Here is a 22,470-nt window from a genome sequence, read left to right on the forward strand (position 1 = left end):
GATGCTTAATGCTTATGTCAGAAAGTATATTAGATGAAATATTATGGCTATTAATAGGCCAGAAGTAAGAAGTTTAAATGACATTGTTTTTTTGTTTCTTTGATATGCAATCCACTATTGTTTTATTGGATAGTATTGTGTAAAGATCAGCATAAAAGCATCAAATTAATTTAAAAATGCTGTGATTTTTGTTATATTTCATAAATTTAAATTATCATTCTTTTAAAAAATTGATATTTTATGACGCTGAAGTATCTTTCCATCCATTAGTTTCCCATTGTATTCCGTTTATACAATCTATAGTTATCATCCTTTTGTACCATCTTTTACATGGCTTTCCGCTGCGATCTAATGCTCTTAATCCAGCATTTATCGCTCCAGTATTGGCTTTAGGACCTAATCTAGAGTGCGATAATGGTGTTGACCCGGTTTTTTGTCCATTAATAACTATATTTTGCTGTCCTTGTTTCTGGGATGCGTCCTCAACGCTAAAAACTATTAGATAATCGTTATTTTTTATATTATATTTACTTTATTACTATAACTGTTGCTGCTTCTGCTTTTCTTCTTCGAATAGTTTTAGGTCCCGTATTATTAGAAAGACGAGCTTTTTTCCCTGTTTTCTTTATTATATTTCCATTATTTATTATATTTGAAACAGGTGAACTAGCAAGTACTGGTGATGACATAGGTAGAGGAGAAGACATTGGTGTTCCTACTGGTTCTGATTGTGATGCTAGACGAGAAATATTGACTTTGAGCTTTACAATGCGAGATTGGTATTTAGAATTGTTTGATTTAATAGGGGTTTGAGAAGTATAGTGTTCTTGAACATTATTCATTATAGTTTCTTGTGCAGGTAATGGAATATTTTTTGAATATAGAACTGATGATAGAGGTGGTGATATTATTTTCGTTTCCATTAGATATTTAGCTTTTAGTAATTTTATATACTATTATTATTCTATCTGAAGTTAAAGTTTTTAACGGTTAAAATCGAAAAATTAGTGTCGCAAGTTTGTTTATTTTTCTTGTAAGAATTTCAAACGTTATTTTCCGAATAACATTGTGTATATAGTATATTTAGGATAATGACTTCAATCTGTATATTAATTGGCTTTTAAAGTTTTATTAAAATTTCGAATGACGTCTGTTAATGTTTTACATATATCTCAATCGGAAATTGAAGAGCCTTTTATTCCAGAATATTTACGAGGAACTGCCTTTGCTGAGCAATATGAAACGCGATATTTATCTTTTTCACGTTATGGTAGAAATTTTGGTTATAAAAGCGGGTTATCTGAATTTTTTGGTAATATATTTCTAGGCATTGGTTCTGATTTCTCTGAACTTCCATCTTCATGGAATGAAGATGATAAATGCAATCTTTTGTCTTTGGCTGGTAATGGCTTAGAAGTTAAATTCGTAGGTAAGTGTATTATTTTAGGATTTTTTTTCTTAAATATAATAGGACCTGCTAAGGGCGTAGAGCAAGATGCTGCTTCTGTAAGAGCAAACAATCCTATCCCAACACGATGTGGTCTTTATTATTATGAAATTGAAATTCTTTCTAAAGGCTATGAAGGGTTAGAGAATATTTTTTAGCTTTTTTCGTCTAATAATTTTTAAGGCTTATTGGGATTGGATTTTGTAAATCTACTGTACCCTTAAACAGATTACCTGGATGGGAATCAGACTCATGGGGATATCATGGTGATGATGGTCATTCTTTTTGTTGTCAAGGAATTGGCAAAGAATATGGACCGAAATTTACTAAAGGAGATATTATAGGCTGTGGCATTAATTTCTCTTCTGGAATCGGGTTTTATACAAAAAATGGTGTTCATCTTGGTATACATGTTTTTTATATATAATCGTATCTAATAAATTTCAGGAATAGCATTTCGTGATCTTAAAGGTACACTTTATCCTTCTGTTGGCTTGAGAACTTTAGGCGAGCATATTCGAGCAAATTTTGGAAAAAAGCCATTTGTCTTTGATATTGAGCAATATATGAGGGTAAAAAATACCATTTTCGTTTGTATGATTTGTTTATATATATTAGATGGAAAAATTAAAAGCTTTTGAGAGTATTAATTCCTGGCCATCCTCCGAAGATAAAGAATATAATGAATCCAGTATTTCTACTATTGTAAATAATCTTGTGGCATCCTATCTCTCTCATAATGGATATATGGAATCTGCGAAAACTTTTATTCAGGATGTTGAAAAAAGGGAAAAGATATTTGCAAGTATGGATAAAGACTATATATTGGAATCTATAGATATTGATGATATAGATTCTGTTAATCGTCAACGTTAAGTTATTTATATTATTATTCTGTTAATTTACATTTTTAAGATATTAGAGTTGCTATTTTAAATGGTGATATAGATCTTGCGTTAAAACTGACAAATATTTTTTATCCTGGACTTTTAGAGACTAATGAGTCTGTTTATTTTAAATTGAAATGTCATAAATTTATCGAGATGATGCGACAATGTTCAGAGTCTGGAAATGAAAATGATGATGAAATAATGACAGATATTACGGGAGTTTATAATAATGATAATGTGAGTTGTTTCGATTCACTAGAAAATTCATCTTTTGAATCTCGAAATTCAAAAAAGAAAAATACTAGGTTTTTACTTTCGAAAATACTTGAATATGGACAACAGCTTCAAGAAGATTATAGAGATGATAATAGAAGTGATATTCGGAAAACTTTAGAAGATACATTTAGTCTGCTTGCTTATTCAAATCCAAAAAATAGTGCTGTATCTTATTTGTTAGATGAAAATGCTCGACAGATAGTTGCTGAAGAATTGAATAAAGCTATTTTAGGTAAAAGCTTTCCAAATAATTCACAATTCTAATAGATAGTCTTTCTTGGGAAATCGCCTATATCGCCTTTGGAAAGATTAGTTCAATACACTTCTGTAGTAATAAGTGAACTTGGAAAAAAGGGATCTAGTGAATCTAGTTTCGTCAATATTCGTCGGGATATATTAGGTATTTAGTTGTAATAGATTATTGGTATTAGAATATAAGATGTTTGAAAAGTTTTATACTGTTATTTATATTATATTATTATTACTAAAATTGTTTCATGTTATAAGATTTCTGGTTAATTAAATTTATAGTAAATGTACTATTTGAAATTTTTCAATTTTTGTAAGTTGAGATGAGAATATGTTTTTCCATTGAATTAATCGATAATCTTAAATGTTTTATTGCTAGAAATTGATATTCTTTTATAATTATATATAAAGGGCCTGCTTGAAACGGCCGCGTGGCGCAATGGCTTAGCGTATCGGAGTCCGGTAGGGCATCGACTCTTTTAGTAGTTATCCGGAGGTTGTGGGTTCGAGTCCCATCGTGGTCGCTTTAAATATTGACTTCAATTTTATTAAATGCTCAGATTTGACCTTTTTCTAAGTATGTAGTATTTAAAAAAAAAAAAACTAAAATTTTATATTAGAATCCATTTAAAATATTTATTTAAATTAATTGTAATTTTATATTAATATAAAGTTAAAATTTTTAGTCTTGAAATATCATGAAAAAAAGAATTCTATATATTAAAATTCCATTTTTTTTGTTCTATATTTGTAAATATTTATTTTTGCATAGGAGTCTTTGGAAGTAGGCCAAGAACTTCTTCAAGTTCCTGTTGTAAGGCGTTTTCCTTTTGAAAAGATAAGATATTGGTATTAGTAACATTTTTTGAATCATTAAAGAAAGATTCCATTTTGTTGTCTTCTAGTGATAATAGTTTATAGTTATTTATTAACCCTTTTTTCTGTTCTTGTAATATAGGAGAAATGTTTTCATCGGAAATATTTTTGTCTATTTGATCTTCCCACTCTTTAACATAGTTATCTTTATTTCCAAATAAAGATTTTTGGAAATTTCCTAAAAACTCCTTTGTTTCTTCCCAATTATCATTTAGTTTTTGTATTTCTTGTTTTAGAAAATATATTTCTTGATCTTTTGCTTCTGTTTCCACAAGAGGCGCATTATTTGATCGAAACACAATATCAGATAATAATTTGAGTCTGACTTGTAGCTGAGCTTCTAAAATTGTAGGAGAACTAGAAGATGAAAATAATGGTTCTGAATCTTCTTTTGTTCCAATAAGATAATCAAGATCAGATAATACCTGAAAAATAATATTATTGAGTTGTATATTAACGTTTGAGACTTTTTGAGAGAAAAGGAGAAGATTAGAAAATGCTTCTTCGGATAATTTTTCTGTTATAGTTGTATCTTCTATAGCTAAAGATGGTGTATATATTGGACCTTTATGTAGTGTTGAATTTTTTTGTATTTGCATTGTTGATAAATTCTTATTTCTTTTTGATAATTCTGAACCTAAAAGATATTCTTTTAATCTTAATAGTTGTTGATCTCTTTTTCGAAGATCGTTCTGAAGAATGTCAAATTATATTGGAATTATTTTAAACATACTGCGTATTGTGATTTCATATATACAATAGAATTCTTTATTTTGGATATGTAATCTTTTGTTGACTTTTTTTCGATTAGTGCTGCAGAAAGTTCTTTATTTAGATAACTATTTTTTCTTAGTAATTTTATCAATGATATTATAAATACTTCAGTTTCTTTTTTAATGAATTTATTTCTCTTTCTGCTTCTTCTAGCTTTGATTTTGTGTTATTCTGAATAATAAATTTTTTTATAAAAAAAAATCAGATTAATTTTTTACCAATTGATAAGAGTATTTTTCATTTTGAGCTTGAATTTCTTTTAATTTTCTAAGAGAATCTTAAAGGAATTAGCATATAATTACGAGTAAAAAATGCCTACCTTCATGTATAGCTATATCTTTATCTCCTTTATTTAAGAGATTATAAATGATTTTGATTACTTCATGTGAATCTGAAGAATTGAAATGTAAAATTCGCTGATTTTCATCCGGTAATAAGCCTCGAGAGGCAAGTGCATTATTAATATAAAGTATTCCTGATGGTAAATCTTCTGAAATATTCATATGCTAATAGATTATTCCATATAATTTTATAGTATTGATGTTTTTTATATTTTTAACGAATGATAGAATTTAGCGAAATAACTTATTTTTAATAATTAATATTATTAAAAGTATATTAGGCTTTTATTCGATAGTTTTTGTATGATGTTTTAGATATTTATTGATTTAAAATATTTTGACTGTTATAATGGACGGAAAATATTATGTATTTGGAATATTTAAAATTCTATTTATAATTCTTGTTACAATTAAGTTTTTAAGAACGTAATAAAAAACAGTGTTAATAAAATGATGTTAAAAATACTTTAAGTTATTAAGGTTACTTTATATCGTTTATATAGGTAATATGAGATTACATTTATACAATAAAAACTATAATATAAATTAATGCATATTTAAAAATTATATATAAAATTTCCATTTAATGTTAATATCCTTTTGTTAAATATATGATTTTAGCTTCGATTAGTATATAATCTTGGAGCAATGTTCATTGACATTAATTCTTGAAATCTATAATAAAGATTAGCAGAAGAAGTAAAATAAAATAAATATACAGAAGTTTTGCTGAATATGGTAAATGTATCTAAACTATGAGTAAATATCTTATTTTAATAATATAAAAGTTATACTTGTGATATATTGGTTTTATTATGACATATGCGACATTCAAATTGATTTTTTTTCAAATTTGCTATAGCAGTAAGACCACAAATATCGCAAATATGAAGTCGATATGCATCGCTATTATTAATTAATTCAGTATTAAATAACGTTATATTTGCGATACCTCGCGTCAAAAAGCCTGATTTGTTAAATTTTGATTTTTTAAATTAAAAAAGAATTACCTTTCTTTTAAAAAGGATGAAGCTCCATGACTTATCATACTGAAAGAAATCAAAATTTTGTATTTTATAATATATTTTTTACCAATCCTGATTAATGTTAAATGTTTATAATCTATATAGAAAACATACTCTCTCCATTTCTCCAAAACGTAATCCTCCATCTCTTGATCTTCCTCCTACTGGTTGACGTGTTAAAATTTGTACTGGACCTCTAGCCCTGGCATGTATTTTATCATCCACCTATAAAATTAAAAAAAAATCCTTTTTTTTCAATATTTCATATTACCATGTGTTTTAATCTTTGGTAATATGTAGCTAATTTTTTAAAAATTGTTTAAAAATATTAAAAAAACTTACGGCCTAAGAAAACCTGGGCTACTAGTTTTCGACCAGTATGACCATTATACATCACTTCGAAACCTCTGGATTGATATCCATGTTGACGTAGCATTTTAGAAATAGCCTCGACTGTAACATCACTTGAAAAATTTAGTGTATGAAGGAATTTCTTATTACATACGTAAATGGAGTTGCATCTCCTTCGTAGCCACTTAGGGCAGAAACTTTACTTAATAAACATTCAATTAAATGTGCTACTGTCATTCGACTAGGAATAGCATGTGGATTTATAACTAAAGAATTAGTATTACAAATATAATTGGGATTTAAATATACTAATATCGGGAACAATTCCTTCTGATGTAAAAGGCATATCTTCATGACGATATGTAATACCTATTGTACCCTAAAATTTTAAATAAGTGAAGAAATAAAAAATAAAAAAACCTTCTGTCCATGTCTTGATGCAAATTTATCTCCTATTTGAGGAATTCTTGTTGATCTCATACGAACTTTTACAAATTTGAGGCCTTCTGCATTAGTAGATACCATTACCTGGTCAATAATTCCGCTTTCTGTGCTTCGAAGAGGTGTAGAAACATCACGTTTGGTATGAAATTTGGTCCTTTGACCTAATTCCTCAGCATTTGGAGGAATAGGTGCTGTTTTTCCTATTATAATATCATCTCCTGAAACTCTAGTTCCAGGTGCTATTAATCCGTCGTCTTCAATTTTATCATATGTACCGTGTTTTAATTTTAAGCAGTTATTACGCATTGGTTTTTCGAATTCTTCCATAATTTGCATTCCTATTTTTTTTTCTTGGTCCATATAACTCCGATAAAATATACTTCTAAATAATCCTCTATCAATGCTACTTTGATTCATAATGACTGAGTCTTCTTGATTATAGCCACTATAACATAAAATTGCAACGATTGCATTTTGGCCTGCAGGAAGTTCTCTAAATCGAAGATATTCCATTGATCTTGTTGTGGCAAGAGGTTTCTGTGGATAGTATAAAATATTTGCCATTGTATCCATCCTTACTTGATAATTAGTAAGAAAAACACCTATAGCCTGTTTTCCCATAGCAGATTGATAAGTGTTACGTGGAGACTAGAAAAATTAATGTATATCATTGAAACAAAGATCAATAAAACCTGATTATGATCTGGAAATGGAATTATACTTGCACATATTCCAAGAATCATGCTTGGATGAATTTCACAATGTGTCCATAGATATGTATTAGGGTTAACTAAAGGCTTTACACGACGTGCGGGATCAATTTCATCTGCAATTTTGTATCCAGCCTGTATTTGACGTGTTGCCTCTAAATCTTCTGGAGTCATAGCAATCATAATAGTTTCTTCTTCTTCTGCATCAATATATTCTACAATACCATTAGCAACAAGACTACTCCATCCAAATTTCGATTCATTGTCAAGTTCTGTTCGATTCTTATTATCTATAATTTTTTGTACATGCTCTTTCTTTAACATTAATTGACCTCTACAATTACTTTCTGGATTATTGTCAACAATGAAAAGAGGTCGACATACTCTTCCAGCATCTGTAAATATACGTAATTCTTTTTCTCGTATATCCCTTACTACACTCACTTCTACGCTAATATCGAGTTTTCGTCTAAGACTTTTTATAGTTTCAACTAGATGGTAGGGATCACGATGAACTCCGAGCCAAACACCATTAACAAACACTTTTGTAGTATTCGGAGTTGCACTAGGATTGTAGTCTTCAAGATTTTCCATTCCCCATTCTTCTAAAAATTCAATAATAGGAGCTGAAGCACTGCCTACTGATACATATGACATAAGTGATAAATTCTTTACTAGACCACATGCTTGTCCTTCTGGTGTTTCTGCTGGACAAACTAATCCCCAATGTGTATTATGAAGCTGACGAGGTTTTGCAACCTTACCATCTCTACCAATTGGTGTATTTGTGCGGCGTAGATGAGATAATGTTGACGCAAATGTATATCTATTTAGAACCTGAGAAACGCCAACTCTTGCAGACATAATTTTTTTTTGATCACCCCAATTGCCTGTCGCTAATGAATATCTTAGTCCATGTGTTATTGTATTTGATTTTACAGCAAGAGTTAAGTTAAATTCTCTATTTGTTTCAACACATTTTTGCATATATTTATATACATCTTTTGTTAATTTTTTAAAAAGCATTCTAAAAAGATTTGCCAAAAGTGGGCCGGCAAGATCAAGTCTCTTTTTTCCAAAATGATCCCTATCGTCAGGGTCCCGGCGTTCAAGAGCACATAATAAAAGACGATGAATCATATATCCTAAAAAAAAAGCTTTTCTCGTTTCATAACCCTCTGTAGTAGTTATATGTGGCAATAATTCTTTTTGCAAAATATCCTGAGCATAACGAAGACGTTTCTCGCGATTTATTCCAACAGCACTCCCTCTTTTTCCAATAAAATCCAGAGCTACTTCTCTTTCTTGGATAACGAATGCTTCTTCAATACATGGTTTTAACATTTCTAGCATCTGATGATCATTTGGATCATAACAAATATGTTCCATAATGTCTCTATCAGGTACTACTCCTAATGCTCGAAATACAATTACAATTGGTATATCATTCCTAATGTAAGGAAGACATGCTCTAATAGTCTGTCCTGCCTATGTAAAATTAATGGAATTTATAGAATCGCATTTTTAAAAGCATACTCCTTTTTCTATGCTCTTTGACATAAGTTTTATTTGAAAATTACTCATAAGTTTTGAACTTTTTTCAACCGCACTACGTATTTCGGCCACATAACTGACAGCAGATGGTGCTGGTTTTTTAAAAACTTGTACTGTATTTGCTGCACTTCGTTCTTGAGCAATAATAACTTTTTCTGAACCATTTATAATAAAATATCCACCCTGAGTAAACACAAATATTAAAATTGTTTACCATAAATATTATGTTCAAATACCTGATCATACGGACATTCGTTTAATTCATAAAGCTCAGATTCTGGTAGACCATTTAAAATGCAGAATGTTGATCTTAACATTATCGGTATTTTCCCTATAAATACTTTTGATGGTTGCTCGTCTTCCTCTATTATCCATTCTTTATCAGAACCAAATGGTGCACTTGGATCTGTTGCTATCATGACCTTTTTTTTTATATCAACATATAATGGAGATGAATATCTATTTTAGTTATAAATAAAAATATTTTTTTAACAAATATTTTACGTAAGGTTGCGCAGTCTTGCTTCTTGAGGAAACATCAGTTGAGTAGATCCATCTGCTTCAGTCATGCTTGGTTTTGAAAGAAATATTTGCCCAAAATTAATTTCATATCTACGAGTTACATCTCCTTCAATTCCTGTATGTTGTGCATGTTGATCTAATGTAAGAGTTGCATCTTCGTCGACAAGTTCCTGCATAGTATTCTGGATAAACTCATCAAAAGAATCTATTTGAGTTGACACAAGCCCTTTTTCGTCAAAAAAAGATGATATCACTGTCCACTGATCTTCCTGGGTTATTTCTTCTGATACAAAGTTATATGCATAAGGGTCTTCTAAATTATACTTTATGGTCATTTGATGAATCTATAATAAATGGTTAAATGACCAATAAAAGATATATTTTTGCTGATATTAAACAGTTAGTGTGTAATATGAAACTATGGTGTCAGTATTTTGCTGGAATCTTAAATGATCAAAATTAACTATATATTTTCTAAATAATTTCTTATAAAAAATAAATTTAATCGTTTGTAATTTATCGGGAGTTATTTGAAGTATTCAAAAATATTTTATTTTAATAAAGGAACAAAACAATATACAAATCTATCAAAAATGACATTTATTTGCATTATTTTATGATTAACCAGATCTAAATTTATAATTAGAAAATATAACATATATGGACAATAAACTTAAAAAGAAGGAAAGCAATTTGTCCTAAATAGAAATATATAAAATGTTTTGTTTCTATTAACAATAAATACGGTTATATAATGCTCCGGATGATTACCATGTGTGACATAACTTCCAAAGTTTCTTCCTACAATACAGTGCCATGTTGTTCCAAATTTTTTATCAAACTTTATTAAAAATTAAAATCATTTTCAAAATAAAAACACCTATCATAACCTCATTTTTTATATATGCTGCTATGTCCTAGATCCAGTAAGATATATTGTTTTTTTTAAGATATATATGTTACTTTTTCGACGTTATATTTTTTTATAGCGGAGATTGCTAGTTTAAAATAAGATATAAATATTTGGAAAAAAATGCATACCACAGTCAATTGCATCTATCTTCATATCCTCGTTCTTGAAATCAATGGTTAGAATTTTATAATGTTTTGTCGAATTACCATATCAACTGATTTTATAATAGCTGAAAATTAAGTTAAAAACAATTTAGGTTGTTTAAGTATTACCTTTATTTTTTGAAATAGATATACATTCAGTCAGATCTTTGGTAGAATTGTTATTAATGTCCGCCATTTTTGTCAAATAATAAATGGATTTATTGGTGTATTTTTAAAATGTTATGTAATTTTCGGTATTTTAAAATGTTGGAAAAAAATATTTATTTGTATGTGAATAGCTGTTTTCTGCAAAATAGAGTACGTTGAAGAATGTCAAGGATTATTGTAAAGAATTTGCCTAAATATTTAAATGAGGATAGATTCAAGGATCATTTTTCAGCTTGTGGAAAACAAATTACTGATATTCGACTTGTACGTTCAAAAAATGGAAAATTTAGAGGTTTTGGGTTTATAGGTTATAAAACTAAAGAAGATGCACTAAATTCTATTAAATATTATCATAATACTTTTATTGATACATCTAGAATTAGTGTTGAATATGCAAAAGAAGTAATATTATATATTTTTATATAATAATATTTAATTTTATATATTTTCAGGTTGATTTTGTAACTCTTGGGTTGCGGAATACATTTAAAAATGATAAATTTTCTTTTAAAGATTGTATCCATAGTGAAAATAATAAATTAGCATTTGATGAATTAATGGAACAAAAACGAGAAAATAAAAAGCCATGTATATCTTTAGAACATGTTCAAATAGGATCTTCTGGTGATTTTTTTGGGAAAAATGACGATGTTTTTTCTAAGAATAAACTTGATTGTTTAGATGATTCAATTGATGTTAATAATAATTCATTATATTCACACTCTGTTTCTGATGAAAAAGCTAATAATATGCATTCTTATAATAATTTTTTGCATTGCAAAGAACAGACGTATGGATGTTCTAATTTACATAATTTTAAAAAATCATTCGATGTATCATATGTTAAGACTATGACTAATGACGATTGGGTAAAATCTAAATTAAAACAGATAAAAGAATTAGGTGATGAAAACTGCAATGACTGTAATTCTGATGATGAATTGGATAATCAAAATTCATTTTTACATGAAAAAAATGTTTCTGGATTAAATAATGATAATGTGCTTTCTTTAAAAGAACAGATTCTTTTATCTGGAAGACTTTTTGTTAGAAATTTGCCATATAGTATTTCTGAGTCTGAACTGAGAATTGTATTTGAAAATTTTGGAAAACTTATAGATGTAAGTTTTAAAATTTTAAAATAAAATATGATAATTGTTTATGATGAAAAAAAAATATGATAGGGACAACATAAAAATTAGTTAATATATGTTGAATATTAATGGAATCGTATTCATACCTGATCTTTTTTTGAATTAAATTTTTACATGTTTTTAAAAGGTTTAGCTAATGCTGAGATTAGGTTCATGTTCCTTATGATTCTGTTTTGAACATGACAAAAGGGTTTGCTTATATTCTTTTTGAAAATCCTTCTTGCGCATTAAACGCATATGAACTCATGGATGGGCGTGCTTTATATGGTCGTCTTATACATATTCTTCCTGCACGAGTTAAACGTGCGTCTGATAGATCTGAAAGTTATAATGGAACGAATTTTAAAAATGAGAGAGCTAAAAGACGGAAAATAGATGCGCTCGATAAACGGTTTTCATGGAATTCGCTTTATATGAATGTAACTTATTTTTATTTATGATTTGTTTGGATATGTTCTTATATGATTAGCCTGATGCTGTTATATCTTCTGTTGCAGATAAACTTGGAGTTTCTAAGACAGATATTTTAGATCCAACTTCTTCAAATTCTTCTGTTAGACAGGCCTTAGCTGAAACATATGTTATTCAAGAAACAAAAAAATATTTTGAAAAATCGGGCGTTAATTTGGAATCTTTTTCTGGTTTTGAACTTGATGATTATGTATTATTGGCAAAAAATTTTCCGTATGGTACAACTTTAGATGAATTATCTAAATTGTTTGGGAAATATGGTACTCTTGGTCGTGTTTTGTTGCCTCCTTCTGGAACTATTGCTATTGTTGAGTTTTTGGAATCTAAGAGTGCAGATAATGCTTTTAAGTGCTTATCTTATAGGAGGTTTAAGGATTCTATTTTATATCTTGAAAAGGCACCATTAAACATATTTAAAGAAAAATTTGATTCTACTATCGATTTGCAGACAGCAAATTCCCAAAAATCAAAAGCAATTTATGATATCGATATTAATATTGAAAATGATAATGTGAACGACTCTGAAAGAGCTATTCTTTTTATAAAAAATCTTAATTTTTCTACTACTTTAGATAGTTTAAATAACGCATTTAGTCCGTTTGATGGTTTTGTTAATGTAGTTATTAAAACAAAGTCTGATCCAAAAAGGCCAGGAAATAGATTGAGTATGGGTTTTGGTTTTGTTGAATTTAAATCTCGTTATCATGCTTTATTGGCCATGCATGTTATGAAAGGTTATGTACTTGATGGACATGTTCTTCAGATTAAAGAATCTCAAAAAAATAATAATTTTTCTCTAAAAGATAAGATAAGTCAGAATAAATGCAAAATTGTAATTAAAAATTTGCCATTTGAAACTACTAAAAAAGATATACGAGAATTATTTGGGTATGTTTTGGGATTTTTTAATATTTTATTGACATTCCAGATCTTATGGCTATTTAAAGTCTGTTCGGGTTCCTAAGAAGATTGATAACTCTATTCGTGGTTTTGCGTTTGTGGAATATGTTACGTCTAGAGATGCAAAAAATGCTTTTAATATTTTGAAAAATACTCATTTATTAGGGAGACATCTTATATTAGAATGGGCTGATGATTCTGTTGTGAATGACTCTGATAATAGACAAAAATTAGTTGAAAAAAATTAAATGTTGATGATAATTTGAATAAAAAAATAAAAAAAAATGGGTTGGAAGTTTGTAATTGAAATAGATAATGGTTATTTGACATGATTTTTATATTATTTTTTATGAGTTATTAATTATATTTTTTCAATTATATATACAATTATATTTTTTTGTAATTTATAAATCTCCCTGTCGATTAATGTTATCTATTCGATTGATAAAACTATATGTATCTAAAGTTAAAATATATTATGAGGTTCTGAAGTTATATATTAAGGCTAAACGATTTTATTTATTTGGGTCATATCAATTTTATACGAAATTACGACGGAATAAAACAATGGCTTTACTTGATAATAGAACTTCTGTTTTAGAAAAAATAGAAAAATACGAGTCTGCTTTGAAAGATTCCTACATGATGATTCGTTCTTATCCTCGTAATATAGAAGTAGATGATAAAAATATTATTTTATGGTAATTACTTATGTTTAAGGGATATTTGCGAGCAGGAAAAATATTGCAATTGATGAATAAACATATTAAAGCTATTTACATATATAAGCTTGGAATAAAATGTTTGTCTCATGATTTAAAAAAAAAGAATGTAATTATTACTTTGTTTTACTACACTTAATAATTTTTGGAAGTTATTAAAGAAACTGTTTTTTTCTACATTGAAAAATATTAAAAAAAATAAGGTAAATATTTAGGAAATGCTGTATAAGAGGGCTAATGATGAAGTCATTAGTTTTGCAATTTGATATTTTTCGAAAATTTCCTATGGAAATTATTCTAAATATATTTTATTATTTATCGTTTAAAACTATTAGTTTATGTCTAAGAGTTTCAAGGAATTGGAGACAAATGATTCTATCTTTGGATTATTTATTTTATAATTTAGATTTTTCATTTGCAAAAAAGACTGTTTCTTCAAAAATTATTTTATTGAATATTAAAAGGAGTCATAATCTTGTTCAGAAAATAGTATTAAATCATAAATGTGTTATTAATGATTCCGTAATTACATATATGTCTAGATTCTGCAAAAAACTAACACATTTGACTTTAACTAAAGGTTTTGATTCTAATTTGTTTTTATGTTCTTTTAGTGCATTTTCGTCGCTTTTATCATTAGTATTTCTTTGTGAAATTGAACTTTCTTTTATTGCACAGGTGATGTCTAATGCTCCTGATAGTCTTCAAAAAATTGAAGCGAGAAAACTTTTAGTTAATTTTATTCCACGTTGGGGTCAAAAAATAACATACATCAAAATAATAAAATTAATTCGAGTTGATATTTCTTTCTGTAGTAATAAACTTCGTATTTTTGATATTAGTGATATGTTAAGAATAATTCCAAAGGCTACACAAATTTTTCTTAATAATTGGATAGAAATTTTGGTATTAGATTCATATGGTTTTTCTCATTTGGATAAATTGGATGTTTTAGATCTATCTGGATCTAGGCTTTCTCGTATACCTTTAATGCCTAAATGTTTACTTAATCTAAATCTTTCATATTTACTTGAAACTGATTTATCATTTTCTTCTTTGAATTTTGAATGTCTAAGGTGTTTAAATTTGTCATATTCTCCTAGATTATATTCTGATACGGTAATCACGTTAATAGGTTATTCTGGATCTAGTTTAAAAGAATTATTTTTGGATTACTGTCCATTGATCGATCGACATTGTATAATTAATATTGTATCATCATGTAAATTTATCGATAAATTATCATTGAGTGGTAATTCATGGGTTGATGATTCACTTTTAGCAATTATTATTAGTGAATTAAAAGTGCTGAAATATATTGATTTATCTAATTGTTTACATGTTTCGGGTTCTAGTATTGTTGAACTAGTAAAAACTCATTTGTCTTCTATTATTCGTATAAGATTAAATGGATGTTATAATGTTTCATTAGATGCAGTAACATGGATACGGCAATTAGGTATTAATATTGATTATAGTTTTGAAAACAATTATGCTATTAAATAATTATTTATTAAATTATATAACCATTAAATATTAATAATATCATAAATTCACTAAAATTAATATATGGTTTAAAAATAATAATTATATGAAATATTTTCTACTGTTTTTGTAAAAGGTTGTAAAGATTTAATGTAGATTTAGAATATAAAAATAACGTATATATTTAAATTAGTATTATATTTTATAAATTATAAAATATTATATTATTTAATATTATATTTATTATATAATAATTTCATTGTAGTAATGAAATAATCATGTATATTATTCTATATTATTAATATTTCGAAAATAAAAAATATTATATGATTATAAAATTATATTTCCAATATATTTTAATAAAGAATCTTTAACCTATACGCTTATACTATTTGTATATTATTAAAACATATACAAATAAATAAATAAATAATGTAAAATCCTAATGTAATCATATTTTTATATAATATTTAAATGCTAATATTGATATAATTAAATAATCATTATTATTCAATTTTAAAAATATACATAGATAAATTTATATAATTGTATAATATATTTAATTGTATGTTTTTAGATGTTATGTATTATATTTTTTATCTAAATTAGTATTTTTTTTAAAACTAAATATTATGTAATGTAATTAAACAATTCAATATATTTTTTTTTCAAATATAATTACTTTTATTATCTAATCATCTCTTATCATAATTTTATATTTTTTCTTACATGTTATAGTACAACGTATAAACATTTTTAGAAATCATTATACTTATAAATAATTTTCAATTTATTTTATTAATATTTATAAGATTTACAACAAAAATATGTAATTATTGAAAATCATTATGTGAATTTATGATCTAAATTAACATTATATATAGAAATCTATATATTTTTACATTACTACGCTATCTATTAAAGATGTTTATTCAACACATTTATATTACATTTTTATTAATTTCAATTTAAACACAAAAGCATAAATTTAATATTTTTTTCTAGAATTAAAATGTTTATTGAATATACATTTTAATATTATATATTTAATAATATTTTTTTTATATAATATTTAAATAACCATTATTTTCAAGCCAAGTTCTTACATCATCATAATCTCTAGAAACCCATGATGCTTTAGTTCTAATAGCATCTAATGACTGTGAAAGCGCTTTATCAAACCTATAACGTTCATTCATTAATCATAATAAATAAAATCAAGCAAATCTTACGCCTGAATTTTTTTATCTTTAAAAAAAGATTCAATCTCATGTACACTAGACATAGATGTAAATCCAGAAACCATTAATTGTACAACAGTTGATTTCAAACTTCCAACAGTGCTTGGAATCAAATTATCAATTTTATCCCAATTTTCATTACAAAATTTCCATAAAGCCTTTATACCTTCGGAATGAGTTTTTAAACTAAAAAACGTTAATATATATTACTACTAAAAAATCATGTTTACCCAATAAGAGGCATATAAATATCTTGAAGTTTAACTTCAGAAGAAAGAATCAAATTAAGAGTCCGAGAAATTAAATGAGGCACACGTGTCAAACCAAGTTGTTTCAAAGCAGTATTTTTTTCATCACTAGAAGTAGCATTCTTACTTATAGAATAAACAATGTTCCACTAATCCAAATAAAACTACTAATACGTACATGTAAAAATAATACCTCTTTTTCCAAACCATATTGTATAGAAATTCCAAAAACATGGCTAAAACATATATTAATATATAATTCACATATATCAATTTAACATACGCCCTAAGATCAGGATGTATTGCTGTCATATCACCATCCACATAACGATACAACATATCTTTAGCAATGGAAATTATCCTATAGAAAACAATTATTCAATCTTATAATAAAATGATCAAGATATGATACTCTTCATCTCCGGCTTTACCAGCTGTTCCAAACAATAACGTTTTAAACTGTCTTTCAATATGACTGTTATTCGCATCAAAATCCCATCCAAGTTTTCTAGCTTTATCAGAGACTAATGTTCTTTTAAACAATCCTAAAGCATGCTTAATTTGTTCACTTTCAAAGATAAAAGCTGCTTCTAAATTTTCTAATCTAACGATAGTCTCATTCCACACACTAGAAATATTAATAATAATTAATATAATAATATTCTTTTACACAAAATTATCTTCATTATGCCATCCCAATATCAATGTTAACAAATCACTAGTTCTACAATAACCACTCTCAGCCAAAGAACCAGTATCAGCAACAAGACCAACTCGATCTTCAACAGTTAAGAACTCTGGATTACTTATAGAAATAGAACCCAATCTTTGTATATGTTTTGAAGAATATAAAGTTCTATAAATTCCCGAATGTCCAGTATTGATTTTATAAAAACCTTTCTTTATATTGCTTATAGATATATGAAATTCTCTTTTATCTAAAATCAAATATGAATCAGTAGTTATTTTGCCATCTATTGACATCGTTTTAAACATCAAAGGAACCCAATAAATAGTTGTGTCATCTTCAGGCTTTACATCACCAGACGCAAGAAATCTGTTCTGTCGTACTATTATCGTATCATCATTCTCAGAAACAGTTAAAACAGGGTACTGTTAATTGTTTTTTTTTAGCAACAATAGACCATATAATAATTACATACCCCAACATTCTCTGTCCAACATTTCATAAATTTAAGAATATCTTTACCACTTTCATCACTTAATGCTTTCCATAAGTCATCAGTTGTAGCATTCCCATAAGAATGATTTTTGAGATACTGTCTATTCATAGTTAATTACAATATAAAACATATATTAATTTATAAACCTAATGCCAGCAAGAAAAACATCTTCACCAAGATATTTAGATAACATGCGTATCACAGATGACCCTTTCGAATAAGAAATAGCTATTTATTATCAAGAAAGATTTATTTAATTCTTTTAAATTATACCATCAAAAATTTGATTAATTTCTTCAGAACTTTTTACAGGAACTTGAATAGGATGACTTGAGCGAAACCCATCAAATCTCAATGCATTCTGTAAGCTTCCCTAAAAGAAATCAACAAAAAAAAAAAAAAAATAATAATTACAGTAATATAAGTTTGCCAAACTTTCCATTCAGGATAGAATGTATTACAAGAAAACCAGGACATCCTTTATATATTAGAACTTAGCAAAAAATATTAACTATTCAAACCATGTTGCAAAACCTTCATTGAGCCATAACTGAATTATGTAAAAAAAATAAAAACATCAATAATATATCCTTACACCATCCCAAAAATCCATAGTAACTAAATCCCCAAACCACTGATGTGCAAGTTCATGTTGTACAACTTCGGCTACCCTTTGTTTCGTTGAAGCACTACACGTTTTTTCATTAAAAAGCAAATCCACCACACGATATGTTACAATTCCCCAATTCTCCATAGCACCAGCAGAAAAGTCAGGAATAGCTACCATATCCAATTTAGGTAAAGAATATGGTATATCAAAAGTTTTTGAAAAAAAATCAAGAGTCTTAACAGCAAGTTCAAGAGAAAATTTACCATCTTGTGACAAATTCGATAATGGAGAATATACTCTTACGGGAATTTTAGGCATATTAATTCCAGAAGTAAACATTTCAATATAGTCTAATTCACCGATTACCCATGCAAGAAGCTAATTAAATTAGTCAATAAATTATTTTATCAAAAAACAATATAAAACATAAGTAGACATTAATGGAGTACGACTAAACAAGACTGTCCTTTTATCATCTATAATAGATTCCCTAAAGATATCCATATTTGATAAAATAGTATAACGAACATCTGCAGTAATTTCAACATCAAAAGTCGCCTTGAGAGCAGGTTCATCCCTATAAAAAATTAAAATATTAAAAATTACAAAAAAAAAAAAATACCAACAAGGAAACGCACGGCGACAATCAGTAGCTTCCATTTGAGTGCAAGCAAGCCATTTAATTTCCTTAGTTTTATTATCCTGATAAGACGAACGATAAAATCCACACATCTTAAAAAATGTTTATTATCAAAAAACTAGCTAATTATTATAAACAAACCTTACTATTAATTTCACCTCGAAAATTTATAAAAAGTTTAACATCTATTCCGGAAGGGATAGACTCAAAAAAGCAAAAAGTAGCAGTCTGCTCATCTTTTTCATAAGTAATAGACTCTGAAGGAATTCTAAAAAAAATATTATATTCATATATTTTATATCTTGTTAATACATTCCTTTGATTATTATATTCAAGAAGTACATCAAAGATATCAATATCAACAGAATGAAGAGTAATAGTCTCAGACTTCTTTAAAGTATGTAATGTCACCTCTACCCTCCCATCATAAATAAAATCATCTAAATTGGGATTTAAAGAAACAAAATAATGTATTGGCTTAACATTAGCTGGAAGAACTTTCCTATCTGCCTGAATTGTAGACATACTATATTTTCTTAGGCTATTTAGCTGATAATTAAGTTGTACGATAAAATTCTTTCTATTAAAAAAATATATATATTTTAAAGAAAAAACTAATGGCTGTATTTTTTTCAATCCAAGAAAGCGTTTCCGTGGGTAAAAAATCATGAAATTTTAAATAAATTTTTAAAAAATTAGTCGCAAATTTAAACAGAATAAAAAGTAGATTATAAAAATATTTTTTTATAAAATAAAATGTAATTTTAAAGATCTAAAAAGCACTATAATACTTCCTAATAATTACTAATCTATTTTCTATATAAGATTATAATATATAAATGTATAAATCTAGATAAAAAACAAAAATTAATTTTTTTAAAATATTTTATATAGCGTAAAGAAATTGCCAAATTTTATTTAAAATTTTATCGATAAAACTAATTTTTATTCCGATAAATAGAAAAATAAATTATATTTATTTTTTTTTATTTTCAATAAAGATATAATTTCGATAACAAATTTTTAAGGAAAATTTAAAACAATGTTAAAACTTGATTTTTTTCAAAAAAATCAAATATTTCCATTGGCTTACAATTATACAATTTATAAAATTTATATACAATTTCATTAAATAAACATTATTGTATTTTAAATCATTTATCCATGATATAAAATCATTTTTTTAAAAATATCTAGATAAAATATACATTCTAATGAAATGTTTTATTTTTTTTTTTTGCATAAATATATTTCAAAAAAAAATACTATAAAAAATCTTAAATTGATTTATTAATTATATTTTAAATTTTAGCTTAAATGACATAATAACAATAACATTAAAACCAATCATGACACATATAATTTCAAAATTGTAAAAATATAATTATAGATACATTTTTAATCAGTTAATATTAGATTTATTTCTTACAATATACTATAACATCTCCTTTACGCCTCCAATCATCAATAAAATGTGAATTAAAAAATCTAGCACACTTTACAATATATAAATCCAAAATATTTTTTTAAATTAGTCAAAACTTACCTCTTTGTACCCTAATATATTAACATGACTATCAATTATTGTCAGTAAATTTTCAAAAAAAACAAAATGAGAAGGCCAAAAAAATCCATCCTGTAATGTAGAGTTAAGACTTTCATAAACAAAATACTTTTGAAGAAATAAATAAGGATCATCATAAAATCGATCAGCTTCATCTCTATATTTTATACTAATATTATTTTGATGTAAACTATACCAATTAATTGAAAAAATATTTAATCAAGTTAAATACCTTGTAGGAGGTTCACATGTCAAAAATCTCATTTGTATATCCGGCCTATGTACATAACTTTGCCATGGAGTAGAATGACATGGCATTAAAAATACAACCCCAAATACATCCAGATTATTCCTTATATATCCCATAACATCTATAACTCCACGTTGATGAACCTGATTAATATACCATATCACAATAACATTAATAATCAGAATTAATGAAACCATTTTCTTTATAATAAACATTGGAACATATGAAATCGATTTAGCTGAAAAAATATATAACAAAGGAGACAAAAAGTATATAAATCTAATTTCTTTATGCTGAATCATCGAATAGCAAAACAAGATAAAAATAATAAGTCGAAAATATATCGTTTTTCTATGTAGATATGCCCCATGAAGACCAAAAGGTAGATATAAAAACAAAAGTATAGGTAAACCTTGGAATAAATAATAATGCCACGGGGATGAACCATAATAAACAGATAAATCATCAATTAAATTAAACTTTAAAAACTTAACAAAAGGAAGTGTCCATCTATTATAATAATAAAAATTAAGTAAAAAAAGAAATAAAAACGAAATAAATCTAATTTTAAATAAGAATTCTTTCTATAAATAATTGAAAACATACCCTATAATAAAAACATCAAAAATAAATTTAAAATTACCGCAAAAAAATAAACATCCTAATAAAAATAGCCATATTAGTATATTTGTAGGCCTTAAAATACACGCAATAGAAACAAAAATAAAAGAAAAACGTAATTCTTTCTTTTGAAAACCTTTAAAATTTAAAGGCCAATAATATAATGCGCAAATTATAAAAACTGTTTCTAGAGTATTGGAAAATGTACGATATCCAAAAAAAATATTAAATGGAGATGTAATAACAATAAATAATGTCCAAAAAGATACCCTCTCACCGTGTAATTTCAAAGAAAGTTTTATAGTATAAAAATCAGAAATTGTTGTAAATATAGCTTGTAATAATTTCGGAAAAATAATTATTAAATAAGAAGAATCATATTTAGTTAGTTTTAAGAGCCAATAAACAATAGAAAATATAAAAGGATAAACAAAATCTCTTGCTCCTTCACGCCATTCCCATGTAAGATATCCATATCCATATACAAATTGGTGCGCTGGCTCAAGAGATTGCCAATATTCATCTGGCTGAAAAAATGTTTTAGAAGTTAATGCAACAAAAAAACGCAGTTGTAATAAAATAAAAAATAAAACAAGTTCTTTATAAATTCCGTGAAATACAAACATATCCTAACACTTAACTAATGTCATTAAAAAAGTTGAATAATATCGATAAAAACTATCGAAAATTTATTTTT

General features: G+C 26.6%; 9 protein-coding genes and 1 non-coding gene across 10 annotated transcripts; 4 read left to right on the forward strand and 6 right to left on the reverse strand.

Annotated features, from left to right (window-relative positions):
- Nucleotides 1–238: 238 nt before the first annotated feature.
- PNEG_01055 (hypothetical protein) lies at nucleotides 239–978 on the reverse strand (the record flags this gene model as incomplete). Its single annotated transcript, XM_007874777.1, has 2 exons — nucleotides 532–978; nucleotides 239–488 (listed from the first exon to the last, which is right to left on the reverse strand). Exons 1-2 carry the CDS (start codon nucleotides 921–923, stop codon nucleotides 239–241), a joined length of 642 nt encoding a protein of 213 aa, XP_007872968.1. The 5' UTR covers nucleotides 924–978.
- Nucleotides 979–1,096: 118 nt separating this feature from the next.
- Nucleotides 1,097–3,021, forward strand: PNEG_01056 (hypothetical protein; the record flags this gene model as incomplete). The annotated part of the gene is made up of 8 exons (XM_007874778.1): nucleotides 1,097–1,282; nucleotides 1,328–1,429; nucleotides 1,472–1,586; nucleotides 1,631–1,851; nucleotides 1,895–2,019; nucleotides 2,066–2,318; nucleotides 2,363–2,845; nucleotides 2,885–3,021. Exons 1-8 carry the CDS (start codon nucleotides 1,144–1,146, stop codon nucleotides 3,019–3,021), a joined length of 1,575 nt encoding a protein of 524 aa, XP_007872969.1. The 5' UTR covers nucleotides 1,097–1,143.
- A 266-nt stretch (nucleotides 3,022–3,287) lies between these two features.
- PNEG_05011 lies at nucleotides 3,288–3,386 on the forward strand. The gene has a single exon. It is a non-coding gene; the product is annotated as a tRNA-Arg (tRNA).
- Nucleotides 3,387–3,548: 162 nt separating this feature from the next.
- Nucleotides 3,549–5,051, reverse strand: PNEG_01058 (hypothetical protein). Its single transcript, XM_007874779.1, has 5 exons — nucleotides 4,832–5,051; nucleotides 4,731–4,789; nucleotides 4,619–4,683; nucleotides 4,472–4,577; nucleotides 3,549–4,430 (listed from the first exon to the last, which is right to left on the reverse strand). Exons 1-5 carry the CDS (start codon nucleotides 5,013–5,015, stop codon nucleotides 3,621–3,623), a joined length of 1,224 nt encoding a protein of 407 aa, XP_007872970.1. The 5' UTR covers nucleotides 5,016–5,051; the 3' UTR covers nucleotides 3,549–3,620.
- A 402-nt stretch (nucleotides 5,052–5,453) lies between these two features.
- Nucleotides 5,454–9,794, reverse strand: PNEG_01059 (DNA-directed RNA polymerase II subunit RPB2; the record flags this gene model as incomplete). Its single annotated transcript, XM_007874780.1, has 16 exons — nucleotides 5,454–5,528; nucleotides 5,573–5,601; nucleotides 5,648–5,759; nucleotides 5,806–5,820; nucleotides 5,864–5,902; nucleotides 5,946–5,950; nucleotides 5,993–6,103; nucleotides 6,150–6,178; nucleotides 6,221–6,342; nucleotides 6,384–6,495; nucleotides 6,539–6,608; nucleotides 6,650–7,321; nucleotides 7,366–8,871; nucleotides 8,920–9,120; nucleotides 9,174–9,396; nucleotides 9,442–9,794. The coding sequence occupies 16 exons, from the start codon at nucleotides 9,792–9,794 to the stop codon at nucleotides 5,471–5,473; spliced, it is 3,657 nt and encodes a 1,218-aa protein (XP_007872971.1). The 3' UTR covers nucleotides 5,454–5,470.
- A 185-nt stretch (nucleotides 9,795–9,979) lies between these two features.
- Nucleotides 9,980–10,845, reverse strand: PNEG_01060 (dynein light chain 1, cytoplasmic). The gene is made up of 8 exons (XM_007874781.1): nucleotides 10,645–10,845; nucleotides 10,579–10,601; nucleotides 10,501–10,534; nucleotides 10,423–10,457; nucleotides 10,350–10,376; nucleotides 10,231–10,300; nucleotides 10,133–10,187; nucleotides 9,980–10,089 (listed from the first exon to the last, which is right to left on the reverse strand). The coding sequence occupies exons 1-8, from the start codon at nucleotides 10,709–10,711 to the stop codon at nucleotides 10,080–10,082; spliced, it is 321 nt and encodes a 106-aa protein (XP_007872972.1). The 5' UTR covers nucleotides 10,712–10,845; the 3' UTR covers nucleotides 9,980–10,079.
- On the forward strand, nucleotides 10,846–13,497 carry PNEG_03605 (hypothetical protein; the record flags this gene model as incomplete). Its single annotated transcript, XM_007874827.1, has 5 exons — nucleotides 10,846–11,085; nucleotides 11,136–11,804; nucleotides 11,987–12,256; nucleotides 12,307–13,196; nucleotides 13,237–13,497. The coding sequence occupies 5 exons, from the start codon at nucleotides 10,846–10,848 to the stop codon at nucleotides 13,454–13,456; spliced, it is 2,289 nt and encodes a 762-aa protein (XP_007873018.1). The 3' UTR covers nucleotides 13,457–13,497.
- A 137-nt stretch (nucleotides 13,498–13,634) lies between these two features.
- Nucleotides 13,635–15,491, forward strand: PNEG_03606 (hypothetical protein; the record flags this gene model as incomplete). The annotated part of the gene is made up of 4 exons (XM_007874828.1): nucleotides 13,635–13,883; nucleotides 13,929–14,039; nucleotides 14,083–14,133; nucleotides 14,177–15,491. 4 exons carry the CDS (start codon nucleotides 13,635–13,637, stop codon nucleotides 15,434–15,436), a joined length of 1,671 nt encoding a protein of 556 aa, XP_007873019.1. The 3' UTR covers nucleotides 15,437–15,491.
- A 985-nt stretch (nucleotides 15,492–16,476) lies between these two features.
- On the reverse strand, nucleotides 16,477–20,007 carry PNEG_01062 (hypothetical protein; the record flags this gene model as incomplete). Its single annotated transcript, XM_007874782.1, has 16 exons — nucleotides 16,477–16,597; nucleotides 16,648–16,842; nucleotides 16,887–17,053; nucleotides 17,098–17,140; nucleotides 17,188–17,265; nucleotides 17,317–17,532; nucleotides 17,575–18,017; nucleotides 18,068–18,188; nucleotides 18,235–18,316; nucleotides 18,362–18,461; nucleotides 18,503–18,566; nucleotides 18,610–18,638; nucleotides 18,684–19,076; nucleotides 19,125–19,275; nucleotides 19,321–19,430; nucleotides 19,480–20,007. 16 exons carry the CDS (start codon nucleotides 20,005–20,007, stop codon nucleotides 16,477–16,479), a joined length of 2,841 nt encoding a protein of 946 aa, XP_007872973.1.
- A 749-nt stretch (nucleotides 20,008–20,756) lies between these two features.
- PNEG_01063 (hypothetical protein) lies at nucleotides 20,757–22,413 on the reverse strand (the record flags this gene model as incomplete). Its single annotated transcript, XM_007874783.1, has 4 exons — nucleotides 21,759–22,413; nucleotides 21,135–21,713; nucleotides 20,885–21,092; nucleotides 20,757–20,834 (listed from the first exon to the last, which is right to left on the reverse strand). Exons 1-4 carry the CDS (start codon nucleotides 22,397–22,399, stop codon nucleotides 20,757–20,759), a joined length of 1,506 nt encoding a protein of 501 aa, XP_007872974.1. The 5' UTR covers nucleotides 22,400–22,413.
- Between the last annotated feature and the right edge of the window lie 57 nt (nucleotides 22,414–22,470).

Source organism: Pneumocystis murina (assembly GCF_000349005.2).
Source record: "Pneumocystis murina B123 chromosome Unknown supercont1.3, whole genome shotgun sequence".
NCBI lineage: Eukaryota > Fungi > Ascomycota > Pneumocystomycetes > Pneumocystales > Pneumocystaceae > Pneumocystis > Pneumocystis murina.

Excerpts from the sequence above, each read along its gene's own strand:
- PNEG_01058 (XM_007874779.1), bottom strand. The coding sequence starts at position 5,015 with ATGAATATTTCAGAAGATTTACCATCAGGAATACTTTATATTAATAAT. Across the intron at positions 4,578-4,618 it reads TCATTAAAAAAGAAACTGAA|TTATCTAAATAAAGAACTTT; the intron begins GTATTTATAATA and ends AAGAAAAAATAG. Across the intron at positions 4,431-4,471 it reads ATATGAAATCACAATACGCA|AACGATCTTCGAAAAAGAGA; the intron begins GTATGTTTAAAA and ends GACATTCTTCAG.
- PNEG_01060 (XM_007874781.1), bottom strand. The coding sequence starts at position 10,711 with ATGGCGGACATTAATAACAATTCTACCAAAGATCTGACTGAATGTATA. Across the intron at positions 10,535-10,578 it reads TTATAAAATCAGTTGATATG|AACGAGGATATGAAGATAGA; the intron begins GTAATTCGACAA and ends ATTGATTTCAAG. Across the intron at positions 10,458-10,500 it reads GATAGATGCAATTGACTGTG|CAATCTCCGCTATAAAAAAA; the intron begins GTATGCATTTTT and ends ATTTTAAACTAG.